The sequence below is a fragment of the Trematomus bernacchii genome, unplaced genomic scaffold (genome assembly GCF_902827165.1).
Source record: "Trematomus bernacchii unplaced genomic scaffold, fTreBer1.1, whole genome shotgun sequence".
NCBI lineage: Eukaryota > Metazoa > Chordata > Actinopteri > Perciformes > Nototheniidae > Trematomus > Trematomus bernacchii.
The window spans coordinates 12,018,946-12,034,466 of record NW_022987648.1 but is presented as its reverse complement, the minus strand read 5'-3'; the positions used below and the strand labels follow the sequence as shown (position 1 = coordinate 12,034,466).

The window sequence follows — 15,521 nt, the reverse complement described above, 5'->3', positions numbered from 1 at the left end:
ATGTCAGGGTGATTCTGCAGAGCACCCTTTTGACAAGAAGACAAAGTCAAACATGTATAAAGATAGGGCGAAGCAGGGGGGCGCACATGATCAAATTACGATATTTAAAGAACAGAATCTTTAGAATAGGCAGATTTTGGTCATTGCACAACAACTACGGATGCTATTTTCAACAACTTAAGCTTTTCCTAACAAAAGTATTTTACCAGGCAGTGGATTTCCAGCGGTGTTGACCTGTACAAAGAGAGGCTTGCTCTCCAGGCTGTCCTCCACAGAGTAGATACTGATGTTGTACAGCTTCCCAGGTAGGAGGTCACTCAGCGTCACAGATGTTGCAGAGTCAGGGAGAGTCACCTCCGAGCTTTCACCTTCTAGTGAAGGCCTGTAGACCACACGATAGCCTGCGCGGAGAGAGAGAAAATACGGGTCACGTAATTGACACAGATGGGTTTGAACTAACCACAAATGGGGAAAAGTTTTGGATGTTACATGTGTCGTAGCCAGGGGTTAAATTGGGCCGGTGCTGTCCGGGGCTAAGCCCCGGCACATAGGACGATGCTATGACGTTATCACCCTCCCACATTTGTCATATGTTTACAAAAAATGATATATATGTTAAACTTTTCTCATTCTTAATATAGACTATATTTAGGGTCGATATGTGTTGACTTTACTTTAAAATAGCAGATCTCTGTGACCGGATATCGTTTTTTCGGGTTAGTGAACGTGTGTCTCTGCTCCGATCAGGAGCTGCAGCACCGCCCGGGCTCCTCCGCGGCTCCTCCGTGCAGAGAGTCTGCAGCGGTGCCGCCAAACGACCCGACTAGTCCTGTAACACGGAGCCCGTTTCCTAAACCATGCTAAATGTATGTGTCTGCATAAAGCTGGGTTATGATGGTCATAATTAAATAGTTTACAGTGAGATTTACTCACATACTTTTGGCCATACTCGCGCAGCCCTACAAATGAACTGAGATTACCACACAAATGTTCTTTAGCAAGTGTGCAGAGCGATGTTGATTTAAAATAGCAGTTCAAAGGTTGGATATATGTAAAAAAATATGTTGTGTATATATTAATAATTTAAGATGTACATTAATTTATTTGTAGTACTTTCTATTTTTATTGTATAATTTGGTGGCATCAATGTGCATTTGATACAGATAATGGAGCAGATACTTTAGGGCCTCATATAAAGTATAGCCCTTAAGAACAAATAATGAGACAACCCCCCCCCCACCTCCCCTCGCACCTTCAAACAGAGCCCCCCCACATATCAAATCCCAATTTAACCCCTGGTCGTAACATACCAGTGATTGGAGCCAGTGGTTTTTCCCAGCTGATCATGATGGAAGTTTCTTCCACCTCATCCACTTCCAAATCAACAGGAGCATCAGGTGCTGTGAAACAATTTAAATGCAAGAAGGAAAATCACAACCACATCTTTTTCACTTGTTTTTTTCGGGATCACTTGATTTATAATCCTTGCAACATGTTCATTAGGCTGCTTTTGGGTTTGGGATTGGAAACAACACATTAAAGTTGAGCAACTGTATTTTTTGTGAAAATTAGAAAATAAAGAAACATGAAAGTGTGATGTGTATCTACTGACCTGTGGTTTGTGTTGTAGAGAGAAAGAGATTGTCCTCACCTTTATCTGTAACCTCAAAGTCGTTCCCAGTGTACTTCGTACCAGGCAGTTCTGGAAGAAAAAATACATTTTTTAGACCAGGACTTTTAGGCAGTGCTACAATATTTTATTAGAATGATGGTTTCAAATATTCTGCCAATACCAATGATTGTGCTAACTGCGATTTTGATATTGCACTAGTCTATATTATGATTTGTGGAAAATATTTTTTTGTTGCACAGCCCTAGAAAACAGTGCTTTATATTTGTATTTCTACGCATCAGACACTCACTGGTGGTAAACACAGCGCTCTCTCCTCTACTCAGCGTGTTCTCCTGCTCTGAATGTAGCGTAGCAGTGTACTGGGTAGCAGGCCTCAGGCTCAGGAGGGTGTACTGAGAGAGGCGGGCGGGCAGGCGCAGCTTCTTGGGGTTGGAGCCCTCCACAGTGAGGAAGAGACGGTAGCCGGTGATTTTAGCATGAGGGGCGGACCACATCATCACAGCACTGTCCTCAGTCACCTCGGTGAAACGGATATATCTCGGAGCGTCAGGCTCTAAAAAGAAACATCAATAACCCTGTTAGAGGATGTGATGTGTTTGACTTGCACTTCAGGGCTTCTGAACACACAGTATATGTTACATTATTTGATCACTTCACTTCACTTGAGCAAGTCAAACATGTATAAAGATAGGGCGATGCAAGAGGGGGGCACATGATCAAATTATGATATTTAAAGAACAGAATCATTAGAATAGGCAGATTTTGGTAATTGCACAACAACTATGGATGCTATTTTCAACAACTTAAGCTTTTCCTAACAAAAGTATTTTACCAGGCAGTGGATTTCCAGCGGTGTTGACCTGTACAAAGAGAGGCTTGCTCTCCAGGCTGTCCTCCACAGAGTAGATACTGATGTTGTACATCTTCCCAGGTAGGAGGTCACTCAGTGTCACAGATGTTGCCGTGTCAGGGAGAGTCACCTCCGAGCTTTCACCTTCTAGTGAAGGCGTGTAGACCACACGATAGCCTGCGCGGAGAGAGAGAAAATACGGGTCACGTAATTGACACAGATGGGTTTGAACTAACCACAAATGGGGAAAAGTTTTGGCTGTCACATGTGTCGTAGCATACCAGTGATTGGAGCCAGTGGTTTTTCCCAGCTGATCATGATGGAAGTTTCTTTCACCTCATCCACTTCCAAATCAGCAGGAGCATCAGGTGCTGTGAAACAATTTAAATGTGAGAAGGAAAATTACAACCACATCTTTTTTACTTTATTTTTTCAGGATCACTTGATTTATAATCCTTGCAACATGTTCATTAGGCTGCTTTCGGGTTTGGGATAGGAAACAACACATTAAAGTTGAGCAACTGTATATTTTGTGAGAATTAGAAAATAAAGAAACATGAAAGTGTGTTGTGTATCTACTGACCTGTGGTTTGTGTTGTAGAGAGAAAGAGATTGTCCTCACCTTTATCTGTAGCCTCAAAGTCGTTCCCAGTGTACTTCGTACCAGGCAGTTCTGGAAGAAAAAATACATTTTTTAGACCAGGACTTTTAGGCAGTGCTACAATATTTTATTAGAATGATGGTTTCAAATATTCTGCCAATACCAATGATTGTGCTAACTGCGATTTTGATATTGCACTAGTCTATATCATGATTTGTGGAAAATATTTTTTTGTTGCACAGCCCTAGAAAACAGTGCTTTATATTTGTATTTATACGCATCAGACACTCACTGGTGGTAAACACAGCACTCTCTCCTCTACTCAGTGTGTTCTCCTGCTCTGAATGTAGCGTAGCAGTGTACTGGGTAGCAGGCCTCAGGCTCAGGAGGGTGTACTGAGAGAGGCGGGCGGGCAGGCGCAGCTGCTTGGGGTTGGAGCCCTCCACAGTGAGGAAGAGACGGTAGCCGGTGATTTTAGCATGAGGGGCGGACCACATCATCACAGCACTGTCCTCAGTCACCTCGGTGAAACGGATATATCTCGGAGCGTCAGGCTCTAAAAAGAAACATCAATAAACCTGTTAGAGGATGTGATGTGTTTGACTTGCACTTCAGGGCTTCTGAACACACAGTATATGTTACATTATTTGATGACTTCACTTCACTTTTCAATGGTATGTTCCAGTTTTAAGAATTGGAAACTTCTACATAGATAAGTGACAAGGCCATGGGCTGAATGTCAGGGTGATTCTGCAGAGCACCCTTTTGACAAGAAGACAAAGTCAAACATGTATAAAGATAGGGCGAAGCAGGGGGGCGCACATGATCAAATTACGATATTTCAAAAACAGAATCATTAGAATAGGCAGATTTTGGTCATAGCACACCAACTACGGAATGATATTTTCAACAACTTAAGCTTTTCCTAACATAAGTATTTTACCAGGCAGTGGATTTCCAGCGGTGTTGACCTGTACAAAGAGAGGCTTGCTCTCCAGGCTGTCCTCCACAGAGTAGATACTGATGTTGTACAGCTTCCCAGGTAGGAGGTCACTCAGCGTCACAGATGTTGCAGAGTCAGGGAGAGTCACCACCGACCTTTCACCTTCTAGTGAAGGCGTGTAGACCACACGATAGCCTGCGCGGAGGAAGAAATATTACATATCATTTTGAATATGGGATGGTCACAGATGGGTACGAACTAGCAACAAATGGGGAAACGTTTTGGCTGTTACATGTGTCATAGCATACCAGTGATTGGAGCCACTGGTTTTTGCCAGCTGATCTTGATGGACGTTTCTCCCACCACACCCACTTCATAATCAGCAGGAGCATCAGGTGCTGTGAAACAATTTAAATGTGAGAAGGAAAATTACAACCATATCTTTTTTACTAACTTTTTACAGGATCACTTGATTTATAATCCTTGCCACATGTTCATTAGGCTGCTTTCGGGTTAGGGATTGGAAACAACACATTAAAGTTGAGCAACTGTATTTTATTGTGAGAATTAGAAAATAAAGAAACATGAAAGTGTGATGTGTATCTACTGACCTGTGGTTTGTGTTATAGAGAGAAATAGATTGTCCTCACCTTTATCTGTAACCTCAAAGTCGTTCCAAATGTACTTCGTACCAGGCAGTTCTGGAAGAAAAAATAAATTTTTTAGGCAGTGCTACAATATTTTATTAGAATGATGGTTTCAAATATTCTGCCAATACGAATTATTTCGCCATCTGCGATTTGGATATTGCACTAGTCCATATTATGATTTTGGACAAAAAAAATTATTTGTTGCACAGCCCAAGAAAAGAGGGCTTTATATTTGTATTTATACGCATCAGACACTCACTGGTGGTAAACACAGCGCTCTCTCCTCTACTCAGCGTGTTCTCCTGCTCTGAATGTAGCGTAGCAGTGTACTGGGTAGCAGGCCTCAGGCTCAGGAGGGTGTACTGAGAGAGACGGGCGGGCAGGCGCAGCTGCTTGGGGTTGGAGCCCTCCACAGTGAGGAAGAGACGGTAGCCGGTGATTTTAGCACGAGGGGCGGACCACATCATCACAGCACTGTCCTCAGTCACCTCGGTGAAACGGATATATCTCGGAGCGTCAGGCTCTAAAAAGAAACATCAATAAACCCTATTAGAGGATGTGATGTGTTTGACTTGCACTTCAGGGCTTCTGAACACACAGTAAGTGTTACATTATTTGATCACTTCACTTCACTTTTCAATGGTATGTTCCAGTTTTAAGAATTGGAAACTTCTACATAGATAAGTGACAAGGCCATGGGCTGAATGTCAGGGTGATTCTGCAGAGCACCCTTTTGACAAGAAGACAAAGTCAAACATGTATAAAGATAGGGCGAAGCAGGGGGGCGCACATGATCAAATTACGATATTTCAAAAACAGAATCATTAGAATAGGCAGATTTTGGTCATAGCACACCAACTACGGATGCTATTTTCAACAACTTAAGCTTTTCTTAACAAAAATATTTTACCAGGCAGTGGATTTCCAGCGGTGTTGACCTGTACAAAGAGAGGCTTGCTCTCCAGGCTGTCCTCCACAGAGTAGATACTGATGTTGTACATCTTCCCAGGTAGGAGGTCACTCAGTGTCACAGATGTTGCAGAGTCAGGGAGAGTGACCACCGACCTTTCACCTTCTAGTGAAGGCGTGTAGACCACACGATAGCCTGCGCGGAGGAAGAAATATTACATATCATTTTGAATATGGGATGGTCACAGATGGGTACGAACGAGCAACAAATGGGGAAACGTTTTGGCTGTTACATGTGTCGTAGCATACCAGTGATTGGAGCCACTGGTTTTTCCCAGCTGATCATGATGGAAGTTTCTCCCACCGTACCCACTTCATAATCAGCAGGAGCATCAGGTGCTGTGGAACAATTTAAATGTGAGAAGGAAAATTACAACCACATCTTTTTCACTTGTTTTTTCAGGATCACTTGATTTATAATCCTTGCCACATGTTCATTAGGCTGCTTTTGGGTTTGGGATAAGAAACAACACATTAAAGTTGAGCAACTGTATTTTATTGTGAGAATTAGAAAATAAAGAAACATGAAAGTGTGTTGTGTATCTACTGACCTGTGGTTTGTGTTGTAGAGAGAAAGAGATTGTCCTCACCTTTATCTGTAGCCTCAAAGTCGTTCCCAGTGTACTTCGTACCAGGCAGTTCTGGAAGAAAAAATACATTTTTTAGACCAGGACTTTTAGGCAGTGCTACAATATTTTATCAGAATGATGGTTTCAAATATTCTGCCAATACCAATGATTGCACTAACTGCGATTTTGATATTGCACTAATCCATATCATGATTTGTGGAAAATATTTTTTTGTTGCACAGCCCAAGAAAACAGTGCTTTATATTTATATTTATACGCATCAGACACTCACTGGTGGTAAACACAGCGCTCTCTCCTCTACTCAGTGTGTTCTCCTGCTCTGAATGTAGCGTAGCAGTGTACTGGGTAGCAGGCCTCAGGCTCAGGAGGGTGTACTGAGAGAGACGGGCGGGCAGGCGCAGCTTCTTGGGGTTGGAGCCCTCCACAGTGAGGAAGAGACGGTAGCCGGTGATTTTAGCATGAGGGGCGGACCACATCATCACAGCACTGTCCTCAGTCACCTCGGTGAAACGGATATATCTCGGAGCGTCAGGCTCTAAAAAGAAACATCAATAACCCTGTTAGAGGATGTGATGTGTTTGACTTGCACTTCAGGGCTTCTGAACACACAGTATATGTTACATTATTTGATCACTTCACTTCACTTGAGCAAGTCAAACATGTATAAAGATAGGGCGATGCAAGAGGGGGGCACATGATCAAATTATGATATTTAAAAGGTCCCATATTATACTGTTTTTCATCAATATATTATAGGTCTCAGATATATACAAAACATGTCTCTGAAGTGTATGGTTCAAAAATACCAAACAGATCATTGTAGCATCTCATAAACCCCTCTGTTTCAGCCCTGTTTCAAAAGTGCTGATTCTGTGTCTGTTACTTTAGTTGAAAATAAGGAGCCACTCCCCACGCCCCTCTGCAAGATATTTGGTTAAAAAACAAACAATGGTGCTCTAGGAGGAGATTCAGGTGATAAGGTGGGGGGGGGGTTACCTTGGTTGGTTATTGGCTAATGGTTACACAAGCCAAAAAATCGTTATGACATCATAAAGTGGCCAAAATCTGATCAGCTCATTTTCAGACAGGTTTTTATATAAATGGATCAGGACAAAAAGAGAGAATATTTTTTCCTGAAACGTTCAGAATCTCTTTACACAGAGGGGACACATGTTGATGTAGAAAATACATGAAAAAGTGGATTTTGCATAATAGGTGACATTTAAAGAACAGAATCATTAGAATAGGCAGATTTTGGTCATGGCACCTAATGGATGCTATTTTCAACAACTTAAGCTTTTCCGAACAAAAATATTTTACCAGGCAGTGGATTTCCAGCGGTGTTGACCTGTACAAAGAGAGGCTTGCTCTCCAGGCTGTCCTCCACAGAGTAGATACTGATGTTGTACAGCTTCCCAGGTAGGAGGTCACTCAGCGTCACAGATGTTGCCGTGTCAGGGAGAGTCACCTCTGAGCTTTCACCTTCTAGTGAAGGCGTGTAGACCACACGATAGCCTGCGCGGAGGAAGAAATATTACATATCATTTTGAATATGGGATGGTCACAGATGGGTACGAACTAGCAACAAATGGGGAAACGTTTTGGCTGTTACATGTGTCATAGCATACCAGTGATTGGAGCCACTGGTTTTTCCCAGCTGATCATGATTGAAGTTTCTCCCACCGTACCCACTTCATAATCAGCAGGAGCATCAGGTGCTGTGGAACAATTTAAATGTGAGAAGGAAAATTACAACCACATCTTTCATACTTTTTCTTTTCAGGATCACTTGATTTATAATCCTTGCAACATGTTCATTAGGCTGCTTTTGGGTTTGGGATAGGAAACAACACATTAAAGTTGAGCAACTGTATATTTTGTGAGAATTGGAAAATAAAGAAACATGAAAGTGTGATGTGTATCTACTGACCTGTGGTTTGTGTTGTAGAGAGAAATAGATTGTCCTCACCTTTATCTGTAACCTCAAAGTCGTTCCCAGTGTACTTCGTACCAGGCAGTTCTGGAAGAAAAAATACATTTTTTAGACCAGGACTTTTAGGCAGTGCTACAATATTTTATCAGAATGATGGTTTCAAATATTCTGCCTATACCAATGATTGCACTAACTGCGATTTTGATATTGCACTAGTCCATATTATGATTTGTGGAAAATATTTTTTTGTTGCACAGCCCAAGAAAACAGGGCTTTATATTTGTATTTATACGCATCAGACACTCACTGGTGGTAAACACAGCGCTCTCTCCTCTACTCAGCGTGTTCTCCTGCTCTGAATGTAGCGTAGCAGTGTACTGGGTAGCAGGCCTCAGGCTCAGGAGGGTGTACTGAGAGAGACGGGCGGGCAGGCGCAGCTGCTTGGGGTTCGAGCCCTCCACAGTGAGGAAGAGACGGTAGCCGGTGATTTTAGCATGAGGGGCGGACCACATCATCACAGCACTGTCCTCAGTCACCTCGGTGAAACGGATATATCTCGGAGCGTCAGGCTCTAAAAAGAAACATCAATAAACCCTGTTAGAGGATGTGATGTGTTTGACTTGCACTTCAGGGCTTCTGAACACACAGTATATGTTACATTATTTGATGACATCACTTCACTTGAGCAAGTCAAACATGTATAAAGATAGGGTGATGCAGGGGGGGGGCACATGATCAAATTATGATATTTAAAGGTCCCCTATTATACTGTTTTTCATCAATATATTATAGGTCTCAGATATATACAAAACATGTCTCTGAAGTGTTTGGCTCGAAATACCAAACAGATCATTGCAGCATCCCATAATCCTCTCTGTTTTAGCCCTGTTTCAAAAGTGCTGATTCTCTGTCTTTTACTTTAGATGAAAATAAGGAGCCACTCCCCACGCCCCTCTGAGAGATATTTGGTTAAAAAACAAAAAATGGTGCTCTAGGAGGAGATTCAGGTGATAAGGAGGGGGGGTTACCTTGGTTGGTGATTGGCTAATGGTTACACAAGCCAAAAAATCGTTATGACTTCATAAAGTGGCCGAAATCTGATCAGCTCATTTTCAGACAGGTTTTTATATAAATGGATCAGGACAAAAATTGAGCGAATCTTTTTTTCTGAAACTTTCAGAATCTCTTTACACAGAGGGGACACATGTTGATGTATAAAAGACATGAAAAAGTGGATTTTGTATAATAAGTGACCTTTAAAGAACAGAATCATTAGAATAGGCAGATTTTGGTCATAGCACACCAACCATGGATGCTATTTTCAACAACTTAAGCTTTTCCTAACATAAGTATTTTACCAGGCAGTGGATTTCCAGCGGTGTTGACCTGTACAAAGAGAGGCTTGCTCTCCAGGCTGTCCTCCACAGAGTAGATACTGATGTTGTACAGCTTCCCAGGTAGGAGGTCACTCAGTGTCACAGATGTTGCAGTGTCAGGGAGAGTCACCTCCGACCTTTCACCTTCTAGTGAAGGCGTGTAGACCACACGATAGCCTGCGCGGAGGAAGAAATATTACATATCATTTTGAATATGGGATGGTCACAGATGGGTACGAACTAGCAACAAATGGGGAAACGTTTTGGCTGTTACATGTGTCGTAGCATACCAGTGATTGGAGCCACTGGTTTTTGCCAGCTGATCTTGATGGACGTTTCTCCTACCACACCCACTTCATAATCAACAGGAGCATCAGGTGCTGTGAAACAATTTAAATGTGAGAAGGAAAATTACAACCATATCTTTTTCACTTGTTTTTTAAAAGGATCACTTGATTTATAATCCTTGCCACATGTTCATTAGGCTGCTTTCGGGTTTGGGATTGGAAACAACACATTAAAGTTGAGCAACTGTATTTTATTGTGAGAATTAGAAAATAAAGAAACATGAAAGTGTGATGTGTATCTACTGACCTGTGGTTTGTGTTATAGAGAGAAAGAGATTGTCCTTACCTTTATCTGTAGCCTCAAAGTCGTTCCCAGTGTACTTCGTACCAGGCAGTTCTGGAAGAAAAAATACATTTTTTAGGCAGTGCTACAATATTTTATTAGAATGATGGTTTCAAATATTCTGCCAATACGAATTATTTCGCCATCTGCGATTTGGATATTGAACTAATCCATACTATGATTTTGGAGAAAAAAATATATTTGTTGCGTAGCCCAAGAAAAGAGGGCTTTATATTTGTATTTATACGCATCAGACACTCACTGGTGGTAAACACAGCACTCTCTCCTCTACTCAGCGTGTTCTCCTGCTCTGAATGTAGCGTAGCAGTGTACTGGGTAGCAGGCCTCAGGCTCAGGAGGGTGTACTGAGAGAGACGGGCGGGCAGGCGCAGCTTCTTGGGGTTGGAGCCCTCCACAGTGAGGAAGAGACGGTAGCCGGTGATTTTAGCATGAGGGGCGGACCACATCATCACAGCACTGTCCTCAGTCACCTCGGTGAAACGGATATATCTCGGAGCGTCAGGCTCTAAAAAGAAACATCAATAAACCCTGTTAGAGGATGTGATGTGTTTGACTTGCACAACAGGGCTTCTGAACACACAGTATATGTTACATTATTTGATCACTTCACTTCACTTGAGCAAGTCAAACATGTATAAAGATAGGGTGATGCAGGGGGGGGGCACATGATCAAATTATGATATTTAAAGGTCCCCTATTATACTGTTTTTCATCAATGTATTATAGGTCTCAGATATATACAAAACATGTCTCTGAAGTGTTTGGCCTCGAAATACCAAACAGATCATTGTAGCATCTCATAATCCTCTCTGTTTCAGCCCTGTTTCAAAAGTGCTGATTCTGTGTCTGTTACTTTAGATGAAAATAAGGAGCCACTCCCCACGCCCCTCTGAGAGATATTTGGTTAAAAAACAAACAATGGTGCTGTAGGAGGAGATTCAGGTGATAAGGTGGGGGGGGGGTTACCTTGGTTGGTGATTGGCTAATGGTTACAGAAGCCAAAAAATCTTTATGACTTCATAAAGTGGCCAAAATCTGATCAGCTCATTTTCAGACAGGTTTTTATATAAATGGATCAGGACAAAAATTGAGCGAATCTTTTTTTCTGAAACTTTCAGAATCTCTTAACACAGAGGGGACACATGTTGATGTAGAAAAGACATGAAAAAGTGGATTTTGTATAATAGGTGATCTTTAAGAACAGAATCATTAGAATAGGCAGATTTTGGTCATGGCACCAAATGGATGCTATTTTCAACAACTTAAGCTTTTCCTAACATAAGTATTTTACCAGGCAGTGGATTTTCAGCGGTGTTGACCTGTACAAAGAGAGGCTTGCTCTCCAGGCTGTCCTCCACAGAGTAGATACTGATGTTGTACAGCTTCCCAGGTAGGAGGTCACTCAGCGTCACAGATGTTGCCGTGTCAGGGAGAGTCACCTCTGAGCTTTCACCTTCTAGTGAAGGCGTGTAGACCACACGATAGCCTGAAATATTACATATCATTTTGAATATGGGATGGTCACAGATGGGTACGAACTAGCAACAAATGGGGAAACGTTTTGGCTGTTACATGTGTCGTAGCATACCAGTGATTGGAGCCACTGGTTTTTCCCAGCTGATCATGATGGAAGTTTCTCCCACCGTACCCACTTCATAATCAGCAGGAGCATCAGGTGCTGTGGAACAATTTAAATGCGAGAAGGAAAATTACAACCACATCTTTTTTACTTTATTTTTACAGGATCACTTGATTTATAATCCTTGCCACATGTTCATTAGGCTGCTTTTGGGTTAGGGATAGGAAACAACACATTAAAGTTGAGCAACTGTATTTTATTGTGAGAATTGGAAAATAAAGAAACATGAAAGTGTGTTTATATGTGTATCTACTGACCTGTGGTTTGTGTTGTAGAGAGAAAGAGATTGTCCTCACCTTTATCTGTAACCTCAAATTCGTTCCAAATGTACTTCGTACCAGGCAGTTCTGGAAGAAAAAATACATTTTTAGGCAGTGCTACAATATTTTATTGGAATGATGGTTTCAAATATTCTGCCTATACCAATGATTGCGCTAAATGTGATTTTGATATTGCACTAGTCCATATTATGAATTTTTTGTTGCGCAGCCCAAGAAAACAGTGCTTTATATTTGTATTTATACGCATCAGACACTCACTTGTGGTAAACACAGCGCTCTCTCCTCTACTCAGCGTGTTCTCCTGCTCTGAATGTAGCGTAGCAGTGTACTGGGTAGCAGGCCTCAGGCTCAGGAGGGTGTACTGAGAGAGACGGGCGGGCAGGCGCAGCTGCTTGGGGTTGGAGCCCTCCACAGTGAGGAAGAGACGGTAGCCGGTGATTTTAGCATAAGGGGCGGACCACATCATCACAGCACTGTCCTTTGTCACGTTGATGAAACGGATCCTGTACGGAGCGTCAGGCTCTAAAAAGAAACATCAATAAACACTGTTAGATGTGGACAGCTTGATTTTGTGTTAAGAAGGAAGGACTTTACAAGAGGTTTCACAGGTTTAGCTCCTTGAAGAAAAGAAAAAGGAAGAAAGAAAGAAAAATAAGTATGGAAGCCCTCAGAGGCCAATATTAGTGATGGAAGAAACTGGTTTTGCCGTGACCATTTTTATACAGGTACAGTGGAAAAGAAAGGACATAGTTCACCAGGAAGAAAACATTTATCATACAAGTCCCATTTACAAAATTGGGTAGTGTTGCAATTTAGCCAATTACAACAACAAGCTCCATTATCCTGAAATAAAACTATAGTCCACCTTTTTTTATAGATGAAATAAAAGTAACCTAAAATAATCCTTCATCTTTCTAGTTTCACAGATAAACGGTAAAGTTACTTAAAATGATTGTCCTGGGAAAACCAAATGTCATAAACACAAGACAGAAAACTATGAAAATCAGACTCCATCACCAAATCTCTTTTTTCTGTGTTGTGCTTCAGGGCTTCTGAACACACATTATATATTACACTACGGAACATTTCCCATAGCACTCCATCATTCGTTTCATGCTTTGAAACCTTCCGCAGGGCCACTAGTTTTAATTAATTTCTCTGTAGAAGGAAAATCGACTATCAGTGACGGATGTTTGAGTGCAAGTCATTTCCTTGAAGACCTGAGGGCATCTGTCATACTCACTAGTGGTTTGCTCCCCAATAAGTGGTAGACTCTCCTCTCTGCCTTGAAGGGTGTAGACACTGAAGCGGTGCAGTTTTCCTGGAACTAGGTTAGTAACTTCTATGTGGGCGTTTTGTGTTACAGGAAGAGTTATCAGCATCGAAATCGAATCGTGTCCCTCCTCCACAGGGAGAGCGGTAACCCGGTAACCAGAGATGGAGCCGGTTGGGCCGGTCCAGGTCAGAACTATTTTGTTGTCCGTCACCTCGAAGAACTGCAGGTCTGTAGGAGAAGGAACCTCTGTGGACAGGAAAACCACTTAGAATTAAAAATCTATTTAGATGAGAGAACGCCTATTATCAAGCAAAAGAGAAGTGGATACCTCTTATCATCTTAAAATACACAATAAAATACAGAATCATGGGTACTTTTTCGTAATATTATCTGCTAAACAAAGTAGGTATGTCAATTTCATTCCATGATATCTTGGTTTTTATCTTTAAAAACACAATTAAAAAAAACTAATCTAACAGGGTGCAGCTGTTCTAAAGGCTTAAAGATGCTTGAGCTTTAACAGCTTGTAAATAATATCAATTATAACCATCATATGTCAATGTTTGAAGATAATAATAAACTCTACAGAGGGGGATATCCTTAACTGTCCAAAGATGGCAGCAGAAATGTTCCATTAGGCATTTTTATTCTATCCAAACTGTACAAACAAGCACACTTTTTCTGCATTACCTCAACTGGCTCAACAGCACATTTGACCTGGCAGACTACAACTATTTTTTTCACATAACTTAGAATAAGAGTCCAACAGCTGTGAACTTGATGACTTCACTTTCCATTGGTATTTTCCAGTTTAAAGAATTGGAAACTTTGACATACATTAGTGACAAGGCCACAGGATGAATTTCAGGTTGATTCTGCAGAGTACAGAGAATAATAGCTCAAACAAGTATACAGATATGGCCGAGCAGGGGGGCGCCAAGGATCAAATTATGATATTTAAAGATCAGAATCGGCAGATTTTGGTCATTGCACACCAACTACTGGTGCTACTTTTAACAAGAGACACTACTTTTAACATGCCCCATAGCATATTAATCCAAACTCTCCTGGACCATCGCCTTATCGTGGTGTAGAGGTTTGTTTGCCCCTATGAACCTGGGGGTTGTGTTGTTTGAAAGAGCTACGTGGACAACACAACGTTTGGATAATTCTGCCTTCTTGTAGACCCTGGAAAATAGTCGTGTACTGGGCTCCTATAGGGGACTCGATACTTCCTTACTAGGAGACTTTACTGCACATGTGGGCATTGATAGATACACTTGGAGGGGCGTGATTGAGGCTGAATTACACATGTTGAAGCATGAGTGGCCTTTGAAGAAGAATAAAACAACACACACGTGTTCCAAGTTCAACTTTTCATAACAGTATTTTACCAGGCAGTGGATTTCCAGCGGTGTTGACCTGTACAAAGATAGGCTTGCTCTCCAGGCTGTCTTCAACAGCGTAGATACTGATGTTGTACAGCTTTCCGGGTCGGAGGTCACTCAGTGTCACAGATGTTGCCGTGTCAGGGAGAGTCAGTTCAGTGCTTTCACCTTCTAGTGAAGGCGTGTAGACCACACGATAGCCTGCACGGGGAGAGAGGAAATACGGGTCATTGTGCGTACGTAAATGACACAGATGGGTTTGAATTAGCCACATGTGTCGTAGCATACCAGTGATTGGAGCCACTGGTTTTCCCAGCTGATCTTGATGGAAGTTTCTCCCACCGCATCCACTTCATGATCAACAGGAGCATCAGGTGCTGTGGAACATTTAAATGTGAGAAGGAAAATTATAACCACATTTTTTTTCTTTTTCTTTTATAGGATCACTTGATTTGTATTTCTTTTTTTGTGAGAATTGGATAAATAAAAAGGAAGAAAGTGTGTTTGTGTGTGTGTGTCTACTAACCTGTGGTTTGTGTAGTAGAGAGAATGAGGTTGTCATCTCCGGTTCCTGTAACCTCATAGACGTTAACAGTGTACCTCCTCCCAGGCAGAAGCTCATTAATGTTCACTGAGGTAGCTGTGTGGGGCAGGTCTTGAAGGAAGAAAAAAATAGATTAGTTTACATACATTCACATTTTTTAAAGCAGGTAAATAAAGACATTTTGTTGCTGACAAATT

General features: G+C 41.7%; 1 protein-coding gene across 1 annotated transcript in view; it reads right to left on the bottom strand.

The window, feature by feature from the left end:
- LOC117485577 (fibronectin-like) overlaps positions 1 to 15,521 on the bottom strand; it is a 48,637-nt gene that overhangs the window by 18,533 nt on the left and 14,583 nt on the right. The window contains 29 exon segments of the mRNA XM_034134168.1: positions 207 to 401; positions 1,311 to 1,400; positions 1,652 to 1,702; positions 1,923 to 2,186; positions 2,466 to 2,660; positions 2,765 to 2,854; positions 3,106 to 3,156; positions 3,377 to 3,640; positions 4,028 to 4,222; positions 4,336 to 4,425; positions 4,678 to 4,728; positions 4,937 to 5,200; positions 5,588 to 5,782; positions 5,896 to 5,985; positions 6,237 to 6,287; positions 6,508 to 6,771; positions 7,557 to 7,751; positions 7,865 to 7,954; positions 8,206 to 8,256; positions 8,477 to 8,740; positions 9,528 to 9,722; positions 9,836 to 9,925; positions 10,179 to 10,229; positions 12,375 to 12,638; positions 13,360 to 13,638; positions 14,787 to 14,981; positions 15,069 to 15,092; positions 15,095 to 15,157; positions 15,307 to 15,435. Of these exon segments, the coding sequence (XP_033990059.1) occupies positions 207 to 401; positions 1,311 to 1,400; positions 1,652 to 1,702; positions 1,923 to 2,186; positions 2,466 to 2,660; positions 2,765 to 2,854; positions 3,106 to 3,156; positions 3,377 to 3,640; positions 4,028 to 4,222; positions 4,336 to 4,425; positions 4,678 to 4,728; positions 4,937 to 5,200; positions 5,588 to 5,782; positions 5,896 to 5,985; positions 6,237 to 6,287; positions 6,508 to 6,771; positions 7,557 to 7,751; positions 7,865 to 7,954; positions 8,206 to 8,256; positions 8,477 to 8,740; positions 9,528 to 9,722; positions 9,836 to 9,925; positions 10,179 to 10,229; positions 12,375 to 12,638; positions 13,360 to 13,638; positions 14,787 to 14,981; positions 15,069 to 15,092; positions 15,095 to 15,157; positions 15,307 to 15,435 (4,290 nt within the window).